The sequence below is a fragment of the Zonotrichia albicollis genome, chromosome 7 (genome assembly GCF_047830755.1).
Source record: "Zonotrichia albicollis isolate bZonAlb1 chromosome 7, bZonAlb1.hap1, whole genome shotgun sequence".
In the NCBI taxonomy this organism is placed as follows: domain Eukaryota; kingdom Metazoa; phylum Chordata; class Aves; order Passeriformes; family Passerellidae; genus Zonotrichia; species Zonotrichia albicollis.
Window position 1 is genome coordinate 9,673,795 of NC_133825.1, and position 17,984 is coordinate 9,691,778.

At 54.5% G+C, this 17,984-nt stretch overlaps 2 protein-coding genes across 2 annotated transcripts in view; both read left to right on the plus strand.

The window, feature by feature from the left end:
• The window catches only part of LOC141729587 (uncharacterized), a 146,304-nt gene that overhangs the window by 111,414 nt on the left and 16,906 nt on the right, over positions 1-17,984 (plus strand). The gene's annotated exons all lie outside the window — the stretch shown is intronic.
• Positions 9,821-13,179, plus strand: LOC141729528 (serine/threonine-protein kinase pim-1-like). The gene is made up of 4 exons (XM_074544236.1): positions 9,821-9,828; positions 11,988-12,351; positions 12,455-12,505; positions 12,703-13,179. Exons 1-4 carry the CDS (start codon positions 9,821-9,823, stop codon positions 13,177-13,179), a joined length of 900 nt encoding a protein of 299 aa, XP_074400337.1.

The following is a 17,984-nucleotide window of genomic DNA, read 5'->3' on the forward strand; positions in this document are numbered from 1 at the left end:
TAGAACAGCTGGAGGCCTCTATCTCCTCCAGATGTTTTGACTGAGCCAAGCTTTGCTGGGTTTTGGCTGCAAGTACTGTTGCCCTTGCTTTCTTATATCCACAAGTACCATGGCTGGGAGAAAACTGCCACGTGGGCCATCTTCCAAAGGCACTTTGTGTCCGGTTTATCTCGGCTGTTTGAGGGGCCTGGAAGGCCCGGGGGTGGCCTTGGGGCAGCCCGCGGGTCGAAGGACGAGAAGAGGCTTCAGTTCTTCTTTCTGGTTTTATGTTTATTAATTGTTTATCTAAAAGATGTTCTTTCAGCCTAACAAAGATCTGCTCAGCAGTCAGCCATGGGCACACTGTCTCTGCCCTCCGGGGCAGGCACCTATCTTTATACCCATTGTGACGTGTACAATATTTATCATTTTTCCCCAATACCATCTATTCTCATTGCTGGGTGCACTCTCAGTAATAACCAATCCAAGAGTGCCACCGTGGCCAAAGAAGATGGAGGAGAGGAGGAAGAAGAAGGAGGGCAGGACACACCCCAATTCCTCCATCTTACTCCTCTAAACCCCCCTGTACATAAATCTTAAACCTTGTGTCTCACTCTCTAATTAACTAATCCCTTCACCATTCACCCGGTGAAGCCCTCATCCTTGTCGTCTCCTGTGTAGGGTTAAAGTCCAGCTACCAGACACTTCTGGCAACATTCCAGGAGTCCCGAGCCCCCCCCAGGGTCTCGGTGGCTCAGCATCTCAGGATTGAGATCTTGAGATCCGACATCTCCCCCTTCTGTTTGCCCCAAGAAAACCTCTTTTACAATCCGATTCATGGCATCTGGGACGACATGGATGAGGACTAGGAAAATTATTACAACATAAAACCTTAAACTATTAAAACATAAAATCCTACCCTTAAAATTCTTCTCCAAATGGGAGAAATGTCAAAGAAATCTGCCCTTAAAATTCCTCTCCAAATGGGAGAAATGTCAAAGAAATCTACCAGCTGATCAATATATGATCCTTTGTCAGTTTCCCCTGTAATAGGTAAATTTGCCCCATTGCCTATTGCAATTCAAGACCCCAAGGAGAAAACCCCCCAGAGTCTTTCGTTCTTATACAGAAATATTCAAGACCCCAAAGAGAAAACCCCCCAGAGTCTTTCGTTTCTCTTGTTTCTCTTCTGAGTTGTCCTTTGCAGTCTGAGTATTCGTTTCTTCTTATATCTTGTTGAGGAAAAGGCATGTCGTGCACTTCGGTCATTCCCCCACGAGTGGCGCTGTCACCGGCCTCCGTGGCTGGGAGCCATGAACACAGCTGCCTCTCATTCAGCCGATTGTTGCTGTTTGCAAGCCTACTTGAGACCGGGGTTACCTGTTTTTTGATTCAACTGACAAAAGGGTTAAAAAACACACGCCTCCCCGGGAGGGGAGAGGCTTGGGACCCCGAGGGTTTTTACCAAAGGCACCAAGTCTGGAGAGGGCCCCTCCTCGCCTGAGACGTCACCGTGGGTCTGGCCCGCCCCCGCCCGCGCTCTTTACTCTGCGCATGCGTGCTTTCCGAGCCGCCCTCTGTCTCTCCCGAGGTAATTTTTTCCTCTCCCTTTTTGTTCCGCCTCTGAATTTTCCTCCCTCGGTCTGCCCCTGACTCTTGTCTCCTCCTCCTCCGACGCTGTGTGTGTGTGGCCCTATGTCAGTGTGTGAGGCCCGCCCCCGCCGGCACCCGCGCCCGCCGCGACTCGCTCCGGGTTTTTTGCGTCACAACCGCGCGCCCCCTGCGTCTCGCGGCAGCCTTTCTGGGATTGCGCAATTTCCCTAATTTCGCTGCATGGGTCAGACGCCCTGGCGTTGGTTTGTGATTCTGCCCTCCCGGGTTCTTGCGAGTTTTGCCCGCCGCGCGCGTTTCTGCTACCTTGCCGGCCCCCGGGGCCGCTGCACCCCCCGGCCCTGAGCTTAGCAAAGCCGTATCTGAACACACGTCTCTTGTTTTTTCTTTACCCGCGCTCCCCGCCTGCTCCGCCGCTGCCTGGCTGCCGCGAGAAAGCGCCTCCCCCGGTCCCCCCTCTCCCCCCCCCTGCTCCTGGCCCTCCATGCTCTCTGGGCTTTCAGGACGCTTTTTGGGAGTTTCCCGGGGTTTCTGGGTTTTGGGACCGGGTATTTTAATAATATTTCTTGCTCTTTTTCTCCAAGAGCATTTCCCCCTGGCTTCTTAAGGCCAGAGCTAATCTTTTCCGGAGTCTTGCTCCCCCCTCTTTTGAGGGCCCCCCCCCGGACGTCTGCTGCGTCTCGGGGGTCTTCCTTCCTGGCCTTTTAAGGCCAGAGCTAATTTTTTTTTTTTGTATGTTTGTGTCACACCTTATAAGGTGGACAAAATTTCCCGTTGTTCCTGGGAAGGTGTGCCCCCATGTTCTTATTTTTTCAGGCTTTCTTACCGAATCTGGTGTCAGAGCAGTCTGGACGTCTCGATCTGTCCAGCAGATCAGGAGAAGTGGACCCAGGGCGCCTTCTGGTTCCAGTCCGGGCTGTTCTGCTACGAATTCTCTTCGGCAGAAACTGAGAGATGGAATTCTCAGTGACTGCTGGGTTTTTTTTTTTTTTTGCAGTCTCTGTTGGCTTTTTGTTTTCTTCTTCTCTCTCTTTTTCTTCAGGGCTTTGAAGGTGGTGGTGGTGCCCCCCCCGAAAGGTTGTGGTGGTCAGAGCTCACCCAGTGGAAGCCAAATGTCCGGTTTATCTCCCCGAAAGGTTTTGTGGTGGTCTCTGTCCGCCCAGGGAACGCCAAGTGTCCGTTTATCTCGGCTGTTTGAGGGGCCTGGAAGGCCCGGGGGTGGCCTTGGGGCAGCCCGCAGGTCGAAGGACGAGAAGAGGCTTCAGTTCTTCTTTCTGGTTTTATGTTTATTAATTGTTTATCTAAAAGATGTTCTTTCAGCCTAACAAAGATCTGCTCAGCAGTCAGCCATGGGCACACTGTCTCTGCCCTCCGGGGCAGGCACCTATCTTTATACCCATTGTGACGTGTACAATATTTATCATTTTTCCCCAATACCATCTATTCTCATTGCTGGGTGCACTCTCAGTAATAACCAATCCAAGAGTGCCACCGTGGCCAAAGAAGATGGAGGAGAGGAGGAAGAAGAAGGAGGGCAGGACACACCCCAATTCCTCCATCTTACTCCTCTAAACCCCCCTGTACATAAATCTTAAACCTTGTGTCTCACTCTCTAATTAACTAATCCCTTCACCATTCACCCGGTGAAGCCTTCATCCTTGTCGTCTCCTGTGTAGGGTTAAAGTCCAGCTACCAGACACTTCTGGCAACATTCCAGGAGTCCCGAGCCCCCCCCCAGGGTCTCGGTGGCTCAGCATCTCAGGATTGAGATCTTGAGATCCGACAACTTTGGTCAGGAGTTTGTGAATGAACAATAGCCTCATCCACTTCCAAAGCACATGAAAAAAAATCATGAAAGTGAAGTTCCTGTCCTTAACAAACAACTGACAATTCACTAGTGGATCTAGAGCTTCTTTACGCAATGAAAAGGAAGACAATCTTCCAATGGAGTTGTGCTTTTGGGAGTTTTTCTTCTGACTCCCACTCCCAGCTGGCACTGGAAAAAGTCACTTCTCTGCAAGAGTCCGTGTCTTCTGTCTGCCATCAGTTGTTTTGCTGCAACAATCAGAACAGGCATCAGTCTGGAGAGAGGCTCAGCTGATGCTAGCACCAGGAGCTGCCCCAAGGAGAAAAAAGAAATGAACTTTTACCTCCCAAACCCATCTCCCCAGAGGCTCAAACAGGATTCCTCTGGTTCCCAGAAATACAAAGAAATAGGGCTGAGAAGACCCTTTTTGCAGCTATGTGTTCATGCCCAAGACTTTGCTGATGCCATTTGGGTTTTGCCTTTTTTTCTTTTCTATCTTTTCTGTATTCCTTGCACATCAATTTAGAGCTCTGTAGGCGACTTGATTTGTGACTACTTTTCCCAGTCCTCTTCCATGGCCTTTGCCTAAGCAGAAAGACAAACTTCCAGAGCTCCAAGCACCAGGGGGTAAAAGGCCCCAGTGTTATCTTGGTTCTTCCTGGGACAGACCTCTCCAGGGAGCTGGTGGACTCACCCATCCCTGCAAGCCTTTAAAACATGACTGGATGGGGCACTCGGTGCCGTGCTTTAGTTGAGGTATTAGGCCATAGGTTGGACTCGATCATTTTTAAAGTGTCTGTCTTCTAAGCCAGTGATTCCGTGATTCTGTGACCGAGGCAGCTTTTCCTGCAGCCCTGCAAAGGGCTGCGGGGGCCCTTGGCCAAGGACGGGGATCAGGGCTCATGGAAAAGAAGCAAAGGGCTCAAGGTGAAGGCCGAGAGGGCAGAGCTGCCCCAGCGCGGCCCAGAGCGAGCCTCATGTCCTCCTCCTCACCCTGCACCCTCTGCACTGCCCTTTGCGGCGCCGGCTGCTCCTCTCGCTGCGGGGCTCCAGGGCGTGCTGGGGGCCGGGCCCCTCGTCTCCGGGAAGCGCCGGAGCCTCGGAGGCGAGCGGCTGCTGCTGTGGCCGGCAGGGGAGAGCTGCGGCTGTGGCCCTGGGCACGGCGAGCTGCCGCTACGGCCGGCTCCTGCCGTGGCTCCTGCCTCTGCTCCGGGCTCTGCTCCTGCCCTGTGCGCACAGACACGGCCGAGGGCTGCCCGGCAGCTCCGTGCCGCTCCGCAGCGGGCCCGGCCGGGCTGCTGCTCTCTGCGGCCTCTGCCCGCCGCTGCCGGCCCCACCGCGCTCCCGCCTGCCTCTGCCGCAGCCGGGCCCACACGGGAGGCAGCACACTGCGGCCGGCTCGGAAAAGCCCTGCCCGCAAATCGCCCGCCACGGCCCCGGCCGCAGGGCACAGGCTGCCGGCGGCCTCGCAGCTGCGAGCCGGCCCGGGCCGCCTGCCGGCCTCGGCCACAGCTCCCGCCTGTGTCTCCATGGCCGCGGCTGCTCGGCACAGTGGGCTGAGCTCCGCCAGCGCCAGCAGCAGCTCCTCACGGGCCCAGGCTCCGGGCGCTCCGAGCCCGCCCTCCCCCGAATCCCAGCCCTGAGGGGCTTGGCGTCCCAGTGCATCCCCTGGGGACAGCAGGGTCGGCCACTGAGCTCAGCCCATGCTGACACCACCAAGGGACCAATGGAAAATTCACCAAATCCTTATCAGAGACAAGAGAAAACTCCAATGGTGCCTGACAGCCTGAGGCAACTGCCAATTCCAGATCATTCCATCCATGTAGGAAAAGAGGCTTTTGCATTAACGCAGAAAAGACTTAGCGAAAAGGAGGGCAGGAACAAACATCAAAGTTATTTGGACTCATGCTTCTTGTGTCTGTTAGAAAGGCCAAGAAAATGCACTCCTTGCTCTTCTGACACAGCTCTCTCTGTTCACGATGTGAGACAGCGAGTGCTGATGATGTGCAGGAGCTGATGCAAGGGACAGGGACAAGAATGCAGCAGGCACAGTGCCAAGCTGACAGAGGGATGATCTCTGGCAGTGGCACTGAAGGAGAAGAGTTTGCAGGCAGGCCAGAAAATGGCTCTTTGCTTCACCTCTTCTTTCAGTGCTGCTAAGAATGCACCAGAGCTTGGAGCCCTTTCCAGGCAGGGCTGCATCAGACACAAACCAGCAGGGGACTGAGGAGCCCCTGGGGTGGCAGTGAGCAACCTCGGGCTCTGCTCACTGCTGGTGGCATTTTCTATTGAACCATCTCAAAGCACTTCTGTTGTGCTCTGTATTTCTAAGGGTTTCCCCCCTTGGTTTTTTTTGGTTGTCTCCTACACCTTTTTTTCTCCAAATTTTCCTACCCTGTCAGCAGCAGCCCCTGTCCAGAACTGGCTCTAAAATATCAGCAAAACAGCTAGTAACAACAATGGGTGGAATCCTGTGGCTCAGGAATTCGTATGCCAGAGCCCTGCCTGTGCCTTATGCTTTGTCAGGACCTCCTTCTCTGTGCAAAAACTAGGGATTAGTGGAGTTTTTTTGCCAAAGAGTTCCTGTCCGGTTTATCTCGGCTGTTTGAGGGGCCTGAAAGGCCCGGGGGTGGCCTTGAGCTGCCCGCGTATCGAAGGACGAGAAGAGGCTTCAGTTCTTCTTTCTGGTTTTATGTTTATTAATTGTTTATCTAAAAAATGTTCTTTCAGCCCAACAGAGATCCGCACAGCAGTCAGCCATGGGCACACTCTGTCTCCTGCCCTCCGGGCAGCCACGTATCTTTATACCCTTTGCTACGTATACAATATTTATCATTTTTCCCCAATACCATCTATTGTTATAACTCGGTGTACTCTTAGTAATAACCAATAGAAAGGTGCCACCGTGGCCAAAGGAGATGGAGGAGAGGAGGAAGAAGGAGGAGGACAGGACACACCCCAATTCCTCCATCTTACTCCTCTAAACCCCCCTGTATATAAATCCTAAACCTTGTGTCTCACCCTCTAATTAACTAATCCCTTCACCATTCACCCGGTGAAGCCCTCATCCTTGTCGTCTCCTGTGTAGGGTTAAAGTCCAGCTACCAGACACTTCTGGCAACATTCCAGGAGTCCCGAGCCCCCCCAAGGGTCTCGGTAGCTCAGCATATCAGGCTGAAATCTTGAGATCCGACATCTCCCCCTTCTGTTTGCTCCAAGAAAACCTCTTTTACAATCCGATTCATGGCATCTGGGACGACATGGATGAGGACTAGGAGAGCTATTACAATATAAAACCTTAAACTATTAAAACATAAAATCCTACCCTTAAAATTCTTCTCCAAATGGGAGAAATGTCAAAGAAATCTGCCCTTAAAATTCCTCTCCAAATGGGAGAAATGTCAAAAAAATCTGCCCTTAAAATTCCTCTCCAAATGGGAGAAATGTCAAAGAAATCTACCAGCTGATCAATATATGATCCTTTGTCAGTTTTCCCCTGTAATAGGTAAATTTGCCCCATTGCCTATTGCAATTCAAGACCCCAAGGAGAAAACCCCCCAGAGTCTTTCGTTCTTATACAGAAATATTCAAGACCCCAAAGAGAAAACCCCCCCAGAGTCTTTCCGTTTCTCTTGTTTCTCTTCTGAGTTGTCCTTTGCAGTCTGAGTCCCGACTTTTGTCTGAGTATTCGTTTCTTCTTATATCTTGTTGAGGAAAAGGCATGTCGTGCACTTCGGTCATTCCCCCACGAGTGGCGCTGTCACCGGCCTCCGTGGCTGGGAGCCATGAACACAGCTGCCTCTCATTCAGCCGATTGTTGCTGTTTGCAGGCTTTCTTGAGACCGGGGTTACCTAGTTTTTTGATTCAACTGACAATAGGGTTAGAAAACACACAAGCCTCCCCAGGAGGGGAGAGGCTTAGGACCCCGAGGGTTTTTACCAAAGGCACCAAGTCTGGAGAGGGCCCCTCCTCGCCTGAGACGTCACCGGGGGTCTGGCCCGCCCCCGCCCGCGCTCGGCGCATGCGTGCTTTCCGAGCTGCTCTGTGTCTCTCCCGAGGTAATTTTTCCTCTCCCTTTTTATTCCGCCTCTGAATTTTCCCCCCTCGGTCTGCCCCTGACTGTCTCCTCCTCCTCCGACGCTGTGTGTGTGTGTGGCCTTTCGTCAGTATGTGTGCGGCCGTCCCCGCCGGCACCCGCGCCCGCCGCGCGCGTTTCTGCTACCTTGCCGGCCCCCGGGGCCGCTGCACCCCCCGGCCCTGAGCTTAGCAAAGCCGTATCTGAACACGCGTCTCTTGTTTTTTCTTTACCCGCGCTCCCCGCCTGCTCCGCCGCTGCCTGGCTGCGAGAAAGCGCCTCCCCCGATCCCCTCTCTCCTCCCCCCTGCTCTCCCTCTGCTGCTCCTGAGTCCTCCATGCTCTCTGGACTTTTTGGATGCTTTTTGGGAGTTTCCCAGGGTTTCTGGGTTTTGGGACCGGGTATTTTAATAATATTTCTTGCTCTTTTTTTTCCAAGAGCATTTTCTACTCGGCCTTTTAAGGCCAGAGCTAATAATTTTTTCCTGGAGCCTTGCTCCCCTCTCTCTTTCAGAGAGTCCCCCCCCCGGACGTCTGCTGCGTCTCGGGGTTATTTCTTCCTGGCCTTTTAAGGCCAGAGCTAATTTTTTCCGGAGTCCTGCTCCCCCCTCTTCCGAGGGCCCCCCCCCGGACGTCTGGTGCGTCTCGGGGGTTTTCCTCTCGGCCTTTTAAGGCCAGAGCTAATTAATTTTTGTATGTTTGTGTCACACCTTATAAGGTGGACAAAATTTCCCGTTGTTCCTGGGAAGGTGTGCCTCCCATGTTCTTATTTTCAGGCTTTCTTACCAAATCTGTCGCCAGAGCAGTCTGGACGTCTCGATCTGTCCAGCAGATCACGAGAGGTGGACCCAGGGCGCCTTCTGGTTCCAGTCCGGGCTGTTCTGCTACGAATATTCTTCGGCAGAAACTGAGAGGTGGATTTCTCAGTGACTGCTGTTTTTTTTTTTTTTTTTTTTTTTTTTTTTTCAGTCTCTGTTGGCTTTTTTTTTTTCTCTTCTTCTCTCTCTTTTTCTTCAGGGCTTTGAAGGTGGTGGTGGTCCCCCCGAAAGGTTGTGGTGGTCAGAGCTCACCCAGTGGAAGCCAAATGTCCGGTTTATCTTCCCCCGAAAGGTTGTGGTGGTTCGTGGTCCGTCCAGGGACGCCAAGTGCCGGTTTATCTCGGCTGTTTGAGGGGCCTGAAAGGCCCGGGGGTGGCCTTGAGCTGCCCGCGTATCGAAGGACGAGAAGAGGCTTCAGTTCTTCTTTCTGGTTTTATGTTTATTAATTGTTTATCTAAAAAATGTTCTTTCAGCCCAACAGAGATCCGCACAGCAGTCAGCCATGGGCACACTCTGTCTCCTGCCCTCCGGGCAGCCACGTATCTTTATACCCTTTGCTACGTATACAATATTTATCATTTTTCCCCAATACCATCTATTGTTATAACTCGGTGTACTCTTAGTAATAACCAATAGAAAGGTGCCACCGTGGCCAAAGGAGATGGAGGAGAGGAGGAAGAAGGAGGAGGACAGGACACACCCCAATTCCTCCATCTTACTCCTCTAAACCCCCCTGTATATAAATCCTAAACCTTGTGTCTCACCCTCTAATTAACTAATCCCTTCACCATTCACCCGGTGAAGCCCTCATCCTTGTCGTCTCCTGTGTAGGGTTAAAGTCCAGCTACCAGACACTTCTGGCAACATTCCAGGAGTCCCGAGCCCCCCCAAGGGTCTCGGTGGCTCAGCATATCAGGCTGAAATCTTGAGATCCGACAAGTTCCTGAGAAGCAAATGTTGTGCTAGGTTTCTCAGGAGTGTATCTGTTAAGTTCATTGCTGGCAAACAGAAAGTAAGGCCAGGGTAGCAGAGCAGCTGGGAGCTGGTCACTCCCTGCAAAGAGCTGGTGTATGATGTGGGAACACCACGTTCCAGGAGGGGCAAGCAGGGTAAATGTGCTCAAGGTGCTGCAAAGGAGGTTTGGGTTCACTTAGAGAGCAGTCAGGGGTGATGAGCACTGCAAGATCCAGCTGCAGTCCCCATCCATGTCCCTTTCATGGTGGCTTTAGGGTGTCTGCAGCCTGGATCCAGAGCGCCCTGGGGGGCTCCTGAGGCTGCCTTTGCACCCAGGGTGAGGATGCCCAGGAGCCCCTGAGGCCGCAGTGGGGACCAGGGCTGGGGCTTGTGGCCTGGCAGGTGTGGCTCTGGGGGCTGGGACATGCCAGGGCGTGGGTCACTGTCACTGCCCTCCGCAGCCCTGGCTAGCTCTGTGATGCTCCAGGGACAATGGCAGGAGTGGGGAACTGGCTAGGTTAGGGTTTTGCCTGAGCCAGAACCTCTAGGCCAAATGCCAGCAGTAGAGAACCCTGGATGACCGAGTGAAGGAAGCAGAGGAGGCTCTTCTGTGGTGTAAAGTGCAGCAAATTCATCAGGAAAGGCAGGGGGAAGGATCACAGCTGAGAATTCCCAAAGAGAACAGATGTTGAAAGAACCTCCAGCACCCCTGTGCACGGGTTTTTAAAATCTTTCAAAAACAGGAGGTGGACACCATATAGTAACCAATAAGTGACTCTTGGGGTGTGGTTTTGAGGGCTACAACAAATCAGCACAAGGGGAGGAGAGAGTGTTGGGATAGGGATTGGATCTTAGGGTGAGGGACAGGGAACTAACTTTCTGGAACAAAGGGTAGGGTTTGGGCTGATGGATGGGCCAAAGGGGCTGGGTTGTCTTGACAGACAGGGAAAAATCTGGTGAGGAGGGAGGGAATTCCTTGAGGGACACTTGGGTAGGAGAGCACAACATAGGGGAGAAGTTAACTGTAATAACTGGGGGAACACTTGAACATACCACTGTGATAAATAGGTATGATTTGTGCTGATAAAAATTAAAACAGTAATCAATATTGATACAGTAATTAATATTTGAGAATGATAAAACAGTTAATAGTTAAAAGTTGTAATGCCAAAGAAGAGATGGAAAGGAGGGGCTCCACCCACCCCCCCTTCCCAGCAGATGTTCTCAAGGACCACAGGAAAGAAGCTGAAGATACAGTGGCTAAAAATGACCAAGAATCTGGTTGGGTCCAGGAAAATGCTAATTTTAAGGGACTTATTGCTTTGATATGTAGATGCAGTGATATGTTAGTCTTGGCTTATATTGTACTGGCTTGGTGCGCATGTGTAACCCAAAGGTGAATTAAAGGACAACGAAGAAGACTACAGGGCCTTCATCAGTGACGACCCCCAAAGACTTGTTCGACCACCAAACCAAGTGGTGGCGCCTGCGTGGTAAAGGTGGTAATGAAGGCGAAGGCAGAAAAGTGACGAACCGAAAATAGGAGGAGATGGCATTGACACATGGCATATAAGGGGTGACTTTTACTTGGCAAGCTTGTACGTGAAGTGGCAAGGGTCATTGAACCCTGCACTCTGTACCCCGCAGTTGTTTTTGCTTATGCGCTATTATTTGAACCAAATTATCCCTTATTTATATATTTTCTAAACTATTCAATTAAAATAGTTGCTACCTTAAATATTGTTTGGGTTTTTTTTGATGGGATAATTGGGCAAACATAACATACAGAACCTCGACCTTGCTCTCCATGAGAGATTCTTGGGAAGAGCAGAAAGAAGATTCCTGGAAAACTGAAACAGCTTTCCAGAAGTGAAATGAAAATGAAAGAAACAATCCAAGATGTTTTCCTCTATTTATTTCTATGCTCCCCTTTTCCATGTTGCACTGCTTCTCCATCCCAGTAATTCCAGATGCACAGCACCTCCAAGATAGGTGACTTAGTGATTTTTAGACACCCTAAAATACCATGAGCCACACACAGCTTTCCTTCCCCTGTTTTTATAGGAAAGCAACACTGGAGATGTAAGGGCAGTGCTGGACTCAGGTAGGAATCCTACCCCAAGGGAAGGTGCCCCGACAGTGTTTGACCCTCAGCAAGGACAACGCACAGCAGCGAGCGAGGGGATTGCTGTGCCAGTGCGCAGGAGTCAGGGCTCTGCATCCGGGCTCAAGGCTGCAAAGTTCCCGTGTTTGGGCAGACGGAGGGGCTGTCCCCGGGGCGCGCGGGGCTCGAACGTGGGGCTCGTGGGGCGAGCGGGGAACGGACACGGGGACGAACAGCCCCGGTGCTTCAGTTGCAGCAGCGGCAGCGGCAGCAGTAGCGGCGGCAGCACCAAAACAGATACTTTTGAATAGTCTTTCTCCTTTTCTTTCTCTTTCTCTCTCTCTTTCTCTCGCTTTCCCGCTGTCGGGCACCCTTCTCTCGGGGTCCCTTGCCCGGCGTCCCTCTCCTCACCCCGCCTCCCTCTCCCCTGCAGGGCCGGGCCATGCCCCCGGCCCGCCCCCGGCCCCGGGCGGGGCTGCCCCGTGCCCGGCCCCGGCCGTCCCGCCGCGGTCTCGCCTCCGCTCGACTCTGGCTGTACTGGCGGTGGCGCTGCTGGGCGGGCATCAGTGCCTGGTGCGAGGGTGGCATCGCCGCCCTTTGCCTCCGCCTGGCCCGAGCCCGGCCCCGGCCCCGAGGCAGGGTCCAGTCCCGACCCCGGCCCCGGCTCCTCCCGGGGCCCGCGGAGGACACACGCGGCGCGGCCGCTCCCGCCGCCTCCGCTGCGGCTTCCCCGGCCCGAGCTCCGCCGCTCGGCAGCGCGGCCGCTGGCCCCGAGTCTCCCGTGCCGCGTTCCCGGGAGCGAACGCCTGGGCATGGCCGGCCCGGGGCGGGTGAGGGGCGCTCGGGGGCCGTGGCTGGCCCCGGGCCGAGCGCTGACAGCCGCGTCCCGCCCGCAGGGAAGGCGCAGCAGGGCCTGAAGGAGCAGTACAGGCTGGGTTCGCTGCTGGGGCGCGGCGGCTTCGGCAGCGTCTTCGCGGCCACGCGGCTCTCGGACGGCGCCCCGGTGAGCGGCGGACGAGGAGGAGGGGCGGAGGAGGAGGAGGGCAGAGGATGGGGCTGGGCAGGGCAGGCGGCGAGCTGAGCCCGCTGCTCTCCTTGACTTGCAGGTGGCCATCAAAAGGGTGCCACGGAACCGCGTCCTGCACTGGGGCGAGCTGGTGAGTGAGCGGGGCCAGCAGCCGGGGATGCCGGTCGGGGATGAGCCGGGGCCCGGCACGGTGGGAGCCGCCAGGACGCCCCGAGGGAGAGCGGGCGTGGGGCCAGGACAGGGCGCAGAGCATCCCGGCCTGGCTGAAGGCTTCCCCAGGCCTGGCACGGCATCAGCCCCACTGACGGCATCGTGCTCCTCCCGCAGCCCGACGGCACCAGCGCACCCCTGGAGATCGTGCTGCTGGCCAAGGTGTCCACTGGCTTCCCTGGTGTGGTCCAGCTGCTGGAGTGGCTTGAGCTCCCCAAGGACATCTTGATGGTGCTGGAGCGGCCAGAGCGGTGTCAGGACCTGCATCGTTTCATTCGGGCACGGCGGTTCCTGCCCGAGGAGGAGGCGCGGGTGCTGTTCCGCCAGGTGCTGGAGGCCGTGCGGCACTGCACCAGCTGTGGGGTCCTGCACCGCGACATCAAACCAGGGAACATCCTGGTTGACCTGGACACCGGGCAGGCCAAATTGATTGACTTTGGCTGTGGCACCTACCTGCAAGACACAGCCTACACTCACTTTGCAGGTGAGCCCACGCAGGGCTCCTGGGCCCAGCATCTCATGACCCAACATCTCCCAGCCAAAGCTGGCTGTGGCAGCAGGGATTCTCTCTTTTGCTTCCCTTCATGGCACTGAGTCTTCGGCTGAGTTTCTTTTGAAACTCAGGGCTGAGTGGGTAGCCATCTTCTAGCCCTGCTGGCAGCCTTTGGCCCCCCCACTCTGCCCAGAACTAATGCTGGGGCAGCCAGCCCAACATAAACACCCATGGGTAGCAGACAGGGGGGACCGGAACCTGTGCCCAGCCGGTTTGGTGTGCAGGTGAGAAAGGGCTTGGACTGCTCCACTCACCTGGTCTGTTGGGGTTCATAATGTTTTTTGGGGCAATGCAGGCAGGGAGGCTGAGAGCATGGTTTTTCCCAGCACTGGGTGGGTTCTTCCTTGTCATGGTCAGGCCTTGCCAGGGCTTCCACTGCCCTCTTCCAGCACCAGTGGCTTCTTTTCCAACCCCAAGTCTGTACACAAGTCCAGGTGCTGGCAAGAGGGCAGTGCTCACCCTGTGTGCCACTGATGCAGCCCCCACATGCCCAGGGATGCTGGGGCCAGGCTCTGGGAGCAGCAGCATCCCCCGATGAACTCCATCTGTATTCCATAGGAACACGGTCATACAGCCCCCCGGAATGGATCCACTTTGGCCGGTACTATGGCAAGCCAGCTACCATCTGGTCCCTGGGCATCCTGCTGCACCAGATGGTCTGTGGGGAGCACCCTTTCAGGAGGGGCCAGAACATCAGCTGGGACCATCAGCTCTCGCTGCCACAAAGGCTCTCTCAAGGTGGATCCTCTTCTCTTGGCACGGGGGGAATCCCAGTGCTGGGTGCCAGCAGCGGGCTTGTGGGCATCCTGCACTGGCAGCTGCTGAGGAGGTGGCACATGTCCTGCTCTCCTCCAAAACAGGGAATTGATGGGAATATTCGGGCCCAGCTTTGAGCACATCCAGCATGACCTGGGCATGGTAATGGTGGGGCAAAGCCAATAGGAGCCTTCTCCAACTAACCAGTGGGTTTTGGTTTCTCTGCCCAGAGTGCCAAGATCTGATTAAGCGGTGTTTATCCATGCTGGACTTGGAAAGGCCCTCATTAGAAGAGCTGTTCTGTCATCCTTGGATGCAGGATATTAATCTGCCCTAGAAGAGGGGAGAGAGCCACAGGCACACTTTGATCCAGGGCACTGGTAAGTTCCAGCTCCACACATGCCTTGGCAATCAGAAGCAAAGGAACCCAGCCCTTTTTGTGCTGCCTGTGTCACTGCACCAGGGTCATGGGATGGGAACACGCAGCCTTTGTGCTGGAGCTGAGCTGCTCTGCCCAGCACTGGTGGCCACCATCCCAGCTGGTTTTGCTTGTCCTGATTCCCTGACAGCTGGGGCCCTGGGCAGAGCCCTGAGGGCCTGGTCTGCCCCCAGGGAAGGAGAAAGAGCCCCTGGAGAAGCTGTACCGGGTGGGGATACTCTGCTGCTGCTGGAGAGACAGAGGATGGCACCAAGGATGACAAGCCCTTCCTCAGCCTGGCCAGCTGAAGATGATGGACTTTGATTCTGGCACCTTCTTCAAAGCCAGGCTCCACAGTGAATTTGCAGATGAGTCCACATGCAGGGGAATACTCTCAGATTTGGGCATTGCACAGCCTGGCTGGGAACCAAAGGCTCCCCCTTTGCTGGGGCAGATGCAGCTCATTCTTCAGTCACTGCCCAGCTGCTTTTGGCAGGGCTGGGGCATGGGCTGGGGTGGGTACGAAATGGGAGTGGGCTCCTGGGCCTGCCAACAGCCCCCAGCACCCACCGTGCCCCGGGCTGGGGCTGGGGCAGCCAGCCCGACACAAACAAAGCCCCATGGTGGGAGCAGAGGTGGGGCTCCAGAACCTGTGCACAGCTCCTTTGCTGTGCAGGCAAGGAAGGGCTTGGGCTGCTCCACTGCCCTTGTTTGCTTTGGGGTCACCGTGATTTTGGGGGGCAGTGCAGGGGGGAAGAGAGAAAGTGTGGGCTTCCCTCACACATGGCTGGGTTTTTCCCTACCATGCAGGAGTTGGGCCTTCCTCAAGGCCCTGACAGAGATAAGAGTTTTTACCATTTTTCTTGTTTTCCCTTTTTGCATATAATCTCTTTTCAACAATGTGTTGTTTCTTTTCCAGAGGAAGCTAGGTGGAAAGTTCCAGGTGGTCCAGTGTGGATGGTGGGCATGGATGGGCCGTGCCCTTGGAGAAGGCTGAGGCCATGGTTTGGGAGCAGCTTTTCTTCCAGCCGTGGGTGGCGTGAGGTGGGTCCCTGTGTGCTTGGCAGGGTGGGATCAGAGCTTTTGGGAGCTGGCAGCGAGCACAGGAGCATCCTGCTCTGGGCAGCTGCTGAGGGCTGGATGTGCCATGGCTGGCTGCAAGCTGGGCACATGTCCTGCCCTCCTGCTCTGCTCCCAAAGGCAGCAGGGATGGGCAGCTCTGGGCACAGCTCTGGGCACAGCCAGCATGGCCTGGGCACCGCAGGCCTTGGCACAAGGGCACAGGAGCCCTCAGCTGATGGGCGGTTTCTGCTTTCTCTCCTTGCAGCCAGGCCCTGTGGGTGCTGAGGCTGCTCTGGGCTCTGCCAGGGCTCTGCTGGGCTCAGCCCTGGGCCCAGCTGGGCTGGCTCTGCCCTCACATTGCTCTGACAACTCTGCATCAGACGAGCCCGTTGCAAGCACAGCGCCTGAGCTTTCTGCTTTGGCAGGTGAGTGAGACTCTGCTGCAGGCCCAGAGATTGCAGCTGGGGACACACGTCCAACTGGCAAGGACCCAAACTCTCCACAGTTCCAGCTGAACGCCTGGATCTGTTTTGTCTGTCCCATTCTTCCTTCTTGATTGGCTGGAATTGTACAATTGCACTTTCTTCCTCCTCCAGAAGTGCCACGAGTGGGCCAAAGCTGGCGAGTGGGCCGTGCTCCTGAGGCAGTGCAGTCTGGAGCTGGTGGATGGAGAATTGCCCTTCTGCACTTCGAAACCACAGCAAAAAGCTGTAAGTGGGACTTTGTGACTCTAAGAAATCCCTGTAAGTTTCAATGGGAATGTGCAGCTCATTCGCAGGATGAGAACAAAGGTCATCTTCTAAAGTATTTGGGCTTTGACAGAGTTTCCATTCCCAGTCCTGCTTGGAGCTGGAAGGGCACTAAGCAATTTCCTCTTGCTTCGAGCACAATTTCAAATACCAATGTGGGAAACAAAGCCCAAAATCTTTTAAGAGGCTTTTGAGGTCACAAAGATGGATCCATGCCATCAGCACATTTACAATGTAAATAACTGAGTTCTCTTTTTGAAAAGATCATTTACCTTTTAATGCAAAGAATGTAACCTTGCCTTTATGTTTTGTTTTTTTACTAACATTATGTTATGTTTTTTCACTAACACTTGGATTTTATTATTTTATTCTTATCTTTTACAATTTACCTATTTTTTTTCCTTTTTTTTTTTTTTAATCCTTTAAATAGAAAACATGTCCTATCAAAGGAATGTCCATTGCTCCTGGTTCCTGTGTGGAGCAGCTCCCTTCCTGCTGGCTGAGCTGCTCAGGCAGAGCCCGGCAGCTCCTGGCCCTGCAGGGCTGAGGCTTTTCCCCGTTGCTGGGCACAGACTGATGGAGCAGCACTCCTGAACATGGGCACACAGAGGGACCAGCAGCAGCTGCCTTTGGTCACCTGAGGCTCCAAGGCCCAAACTCTGAGCAGCCAGGGCTGGAAGAGACTGGCAGGATCTGATCCCTGACTCTGGGCCAGGGCTGCACAAATGACCCCACAGCAGCAACAGCAGCAGCAGCAGCAGATGGAGCTGACTTTGAGCACAGCCCCTGCCCCTCTTCCCTCCCGTGTGCAGCGGTGTCACAGCAGCCTGAGGCACCTGGGAGCCCCCAGTGCCAGCAGGGACTGGAGATGGCAGCCCTGGGCTCCTGGAGGCTGTGCAAGGAGCAGAGCTGGGCACTCCCTGTCCATGGGGAGCTTCCAGATGGAAAAGGCTGCTGTGCCCAGGCAGCTCCAAGGGCACAGAAAGGAGGCTCTGGAGCACTGGATCTGTGCCAGTGCCACAGTCCTGGGGGAACAGAGGGCACAGCAAGAGGGACAGAACCAGGCAAGGGCAGAGACTGGAGAGAGCCAGGCCTGGGAGCAGGAACAGCTGCTCCATTGTACTCTTGGAGAAAGCTCTTGGCTGGTTCAAAGCGCTGAAAGGCGTGAAGGGCAGAGAGGAGGCCACAGCAAACAATGCTCCTGCTTACACAGCCTCCCCTCTCCGTGTCCCAGAAGGAATTGCATGGACTGTGTTCTTCTCTCCGAGTTGTCTCGTTCAGCATGAGCAGTTCAGCACCAGGAGCTGAAGGACCTGAAGCCTCAGGTCCCAGGAGCTGGGCAAGAGGGAACTTTTGGAGCAAAGGAATGCTGCTAAAATAGCCCCAGCTGAATGCAGTGGATAGAATCATGGAATCACAGAATCCTTTCTGTTGGAAAAGCCCTCTGAGCTCACCCAGTGCAGCTGCTCACCCATCAGTGCCAAGCCCAGCACTAAACCACGTCCCTGAAGGGCCAAGGCCTGGACACCAGCCCTGAGTGAGGCCTGGACAGCAGGCCCTGAGCCAAAGGTGGCCTCTGGATGAGCCTTCCAAGCAAAGGTTATCTTTGTATCTGCTCCCTAATGAGATATGCATGGTCATTAGCCCTGTGATAGATGTAGCCACTCATTAGTGAAACATGTATTGACCTTTGTGTATTTAGAAGCCAGACAAAGCCGTGAAATCTGACATCTGGCCTTGTTTGGGGCTGTATGGTCAAAGTCACCTCCCTTGGTTCCTCCTTGAGCCCTGGCCAGGCTTTGGGAGGGACGCAAGAGGAGGATGAAAGCAGATGTGGCCACACTAGCAGTGCTGTCAGTTT

Coding starts and splice junctions, on each gene's coding strand:
- LOC141729528 (XM_074544236.1), top strand. Junction 12,352..12,454: donor GGCTCTCGGACGGCGCCCCG/GTGAGCGGCGGA, acceptor CTTGACTTGCAG/GTGGCCATCAAAAGGGTGCC. Junction 12,506..12,702: donor TCCTGCACTGGGGCGAGCTG/GTGAGTGAGCGG, acceptor CTCCTCCCGCAG/CCCGACGGCACCAGCGCACC.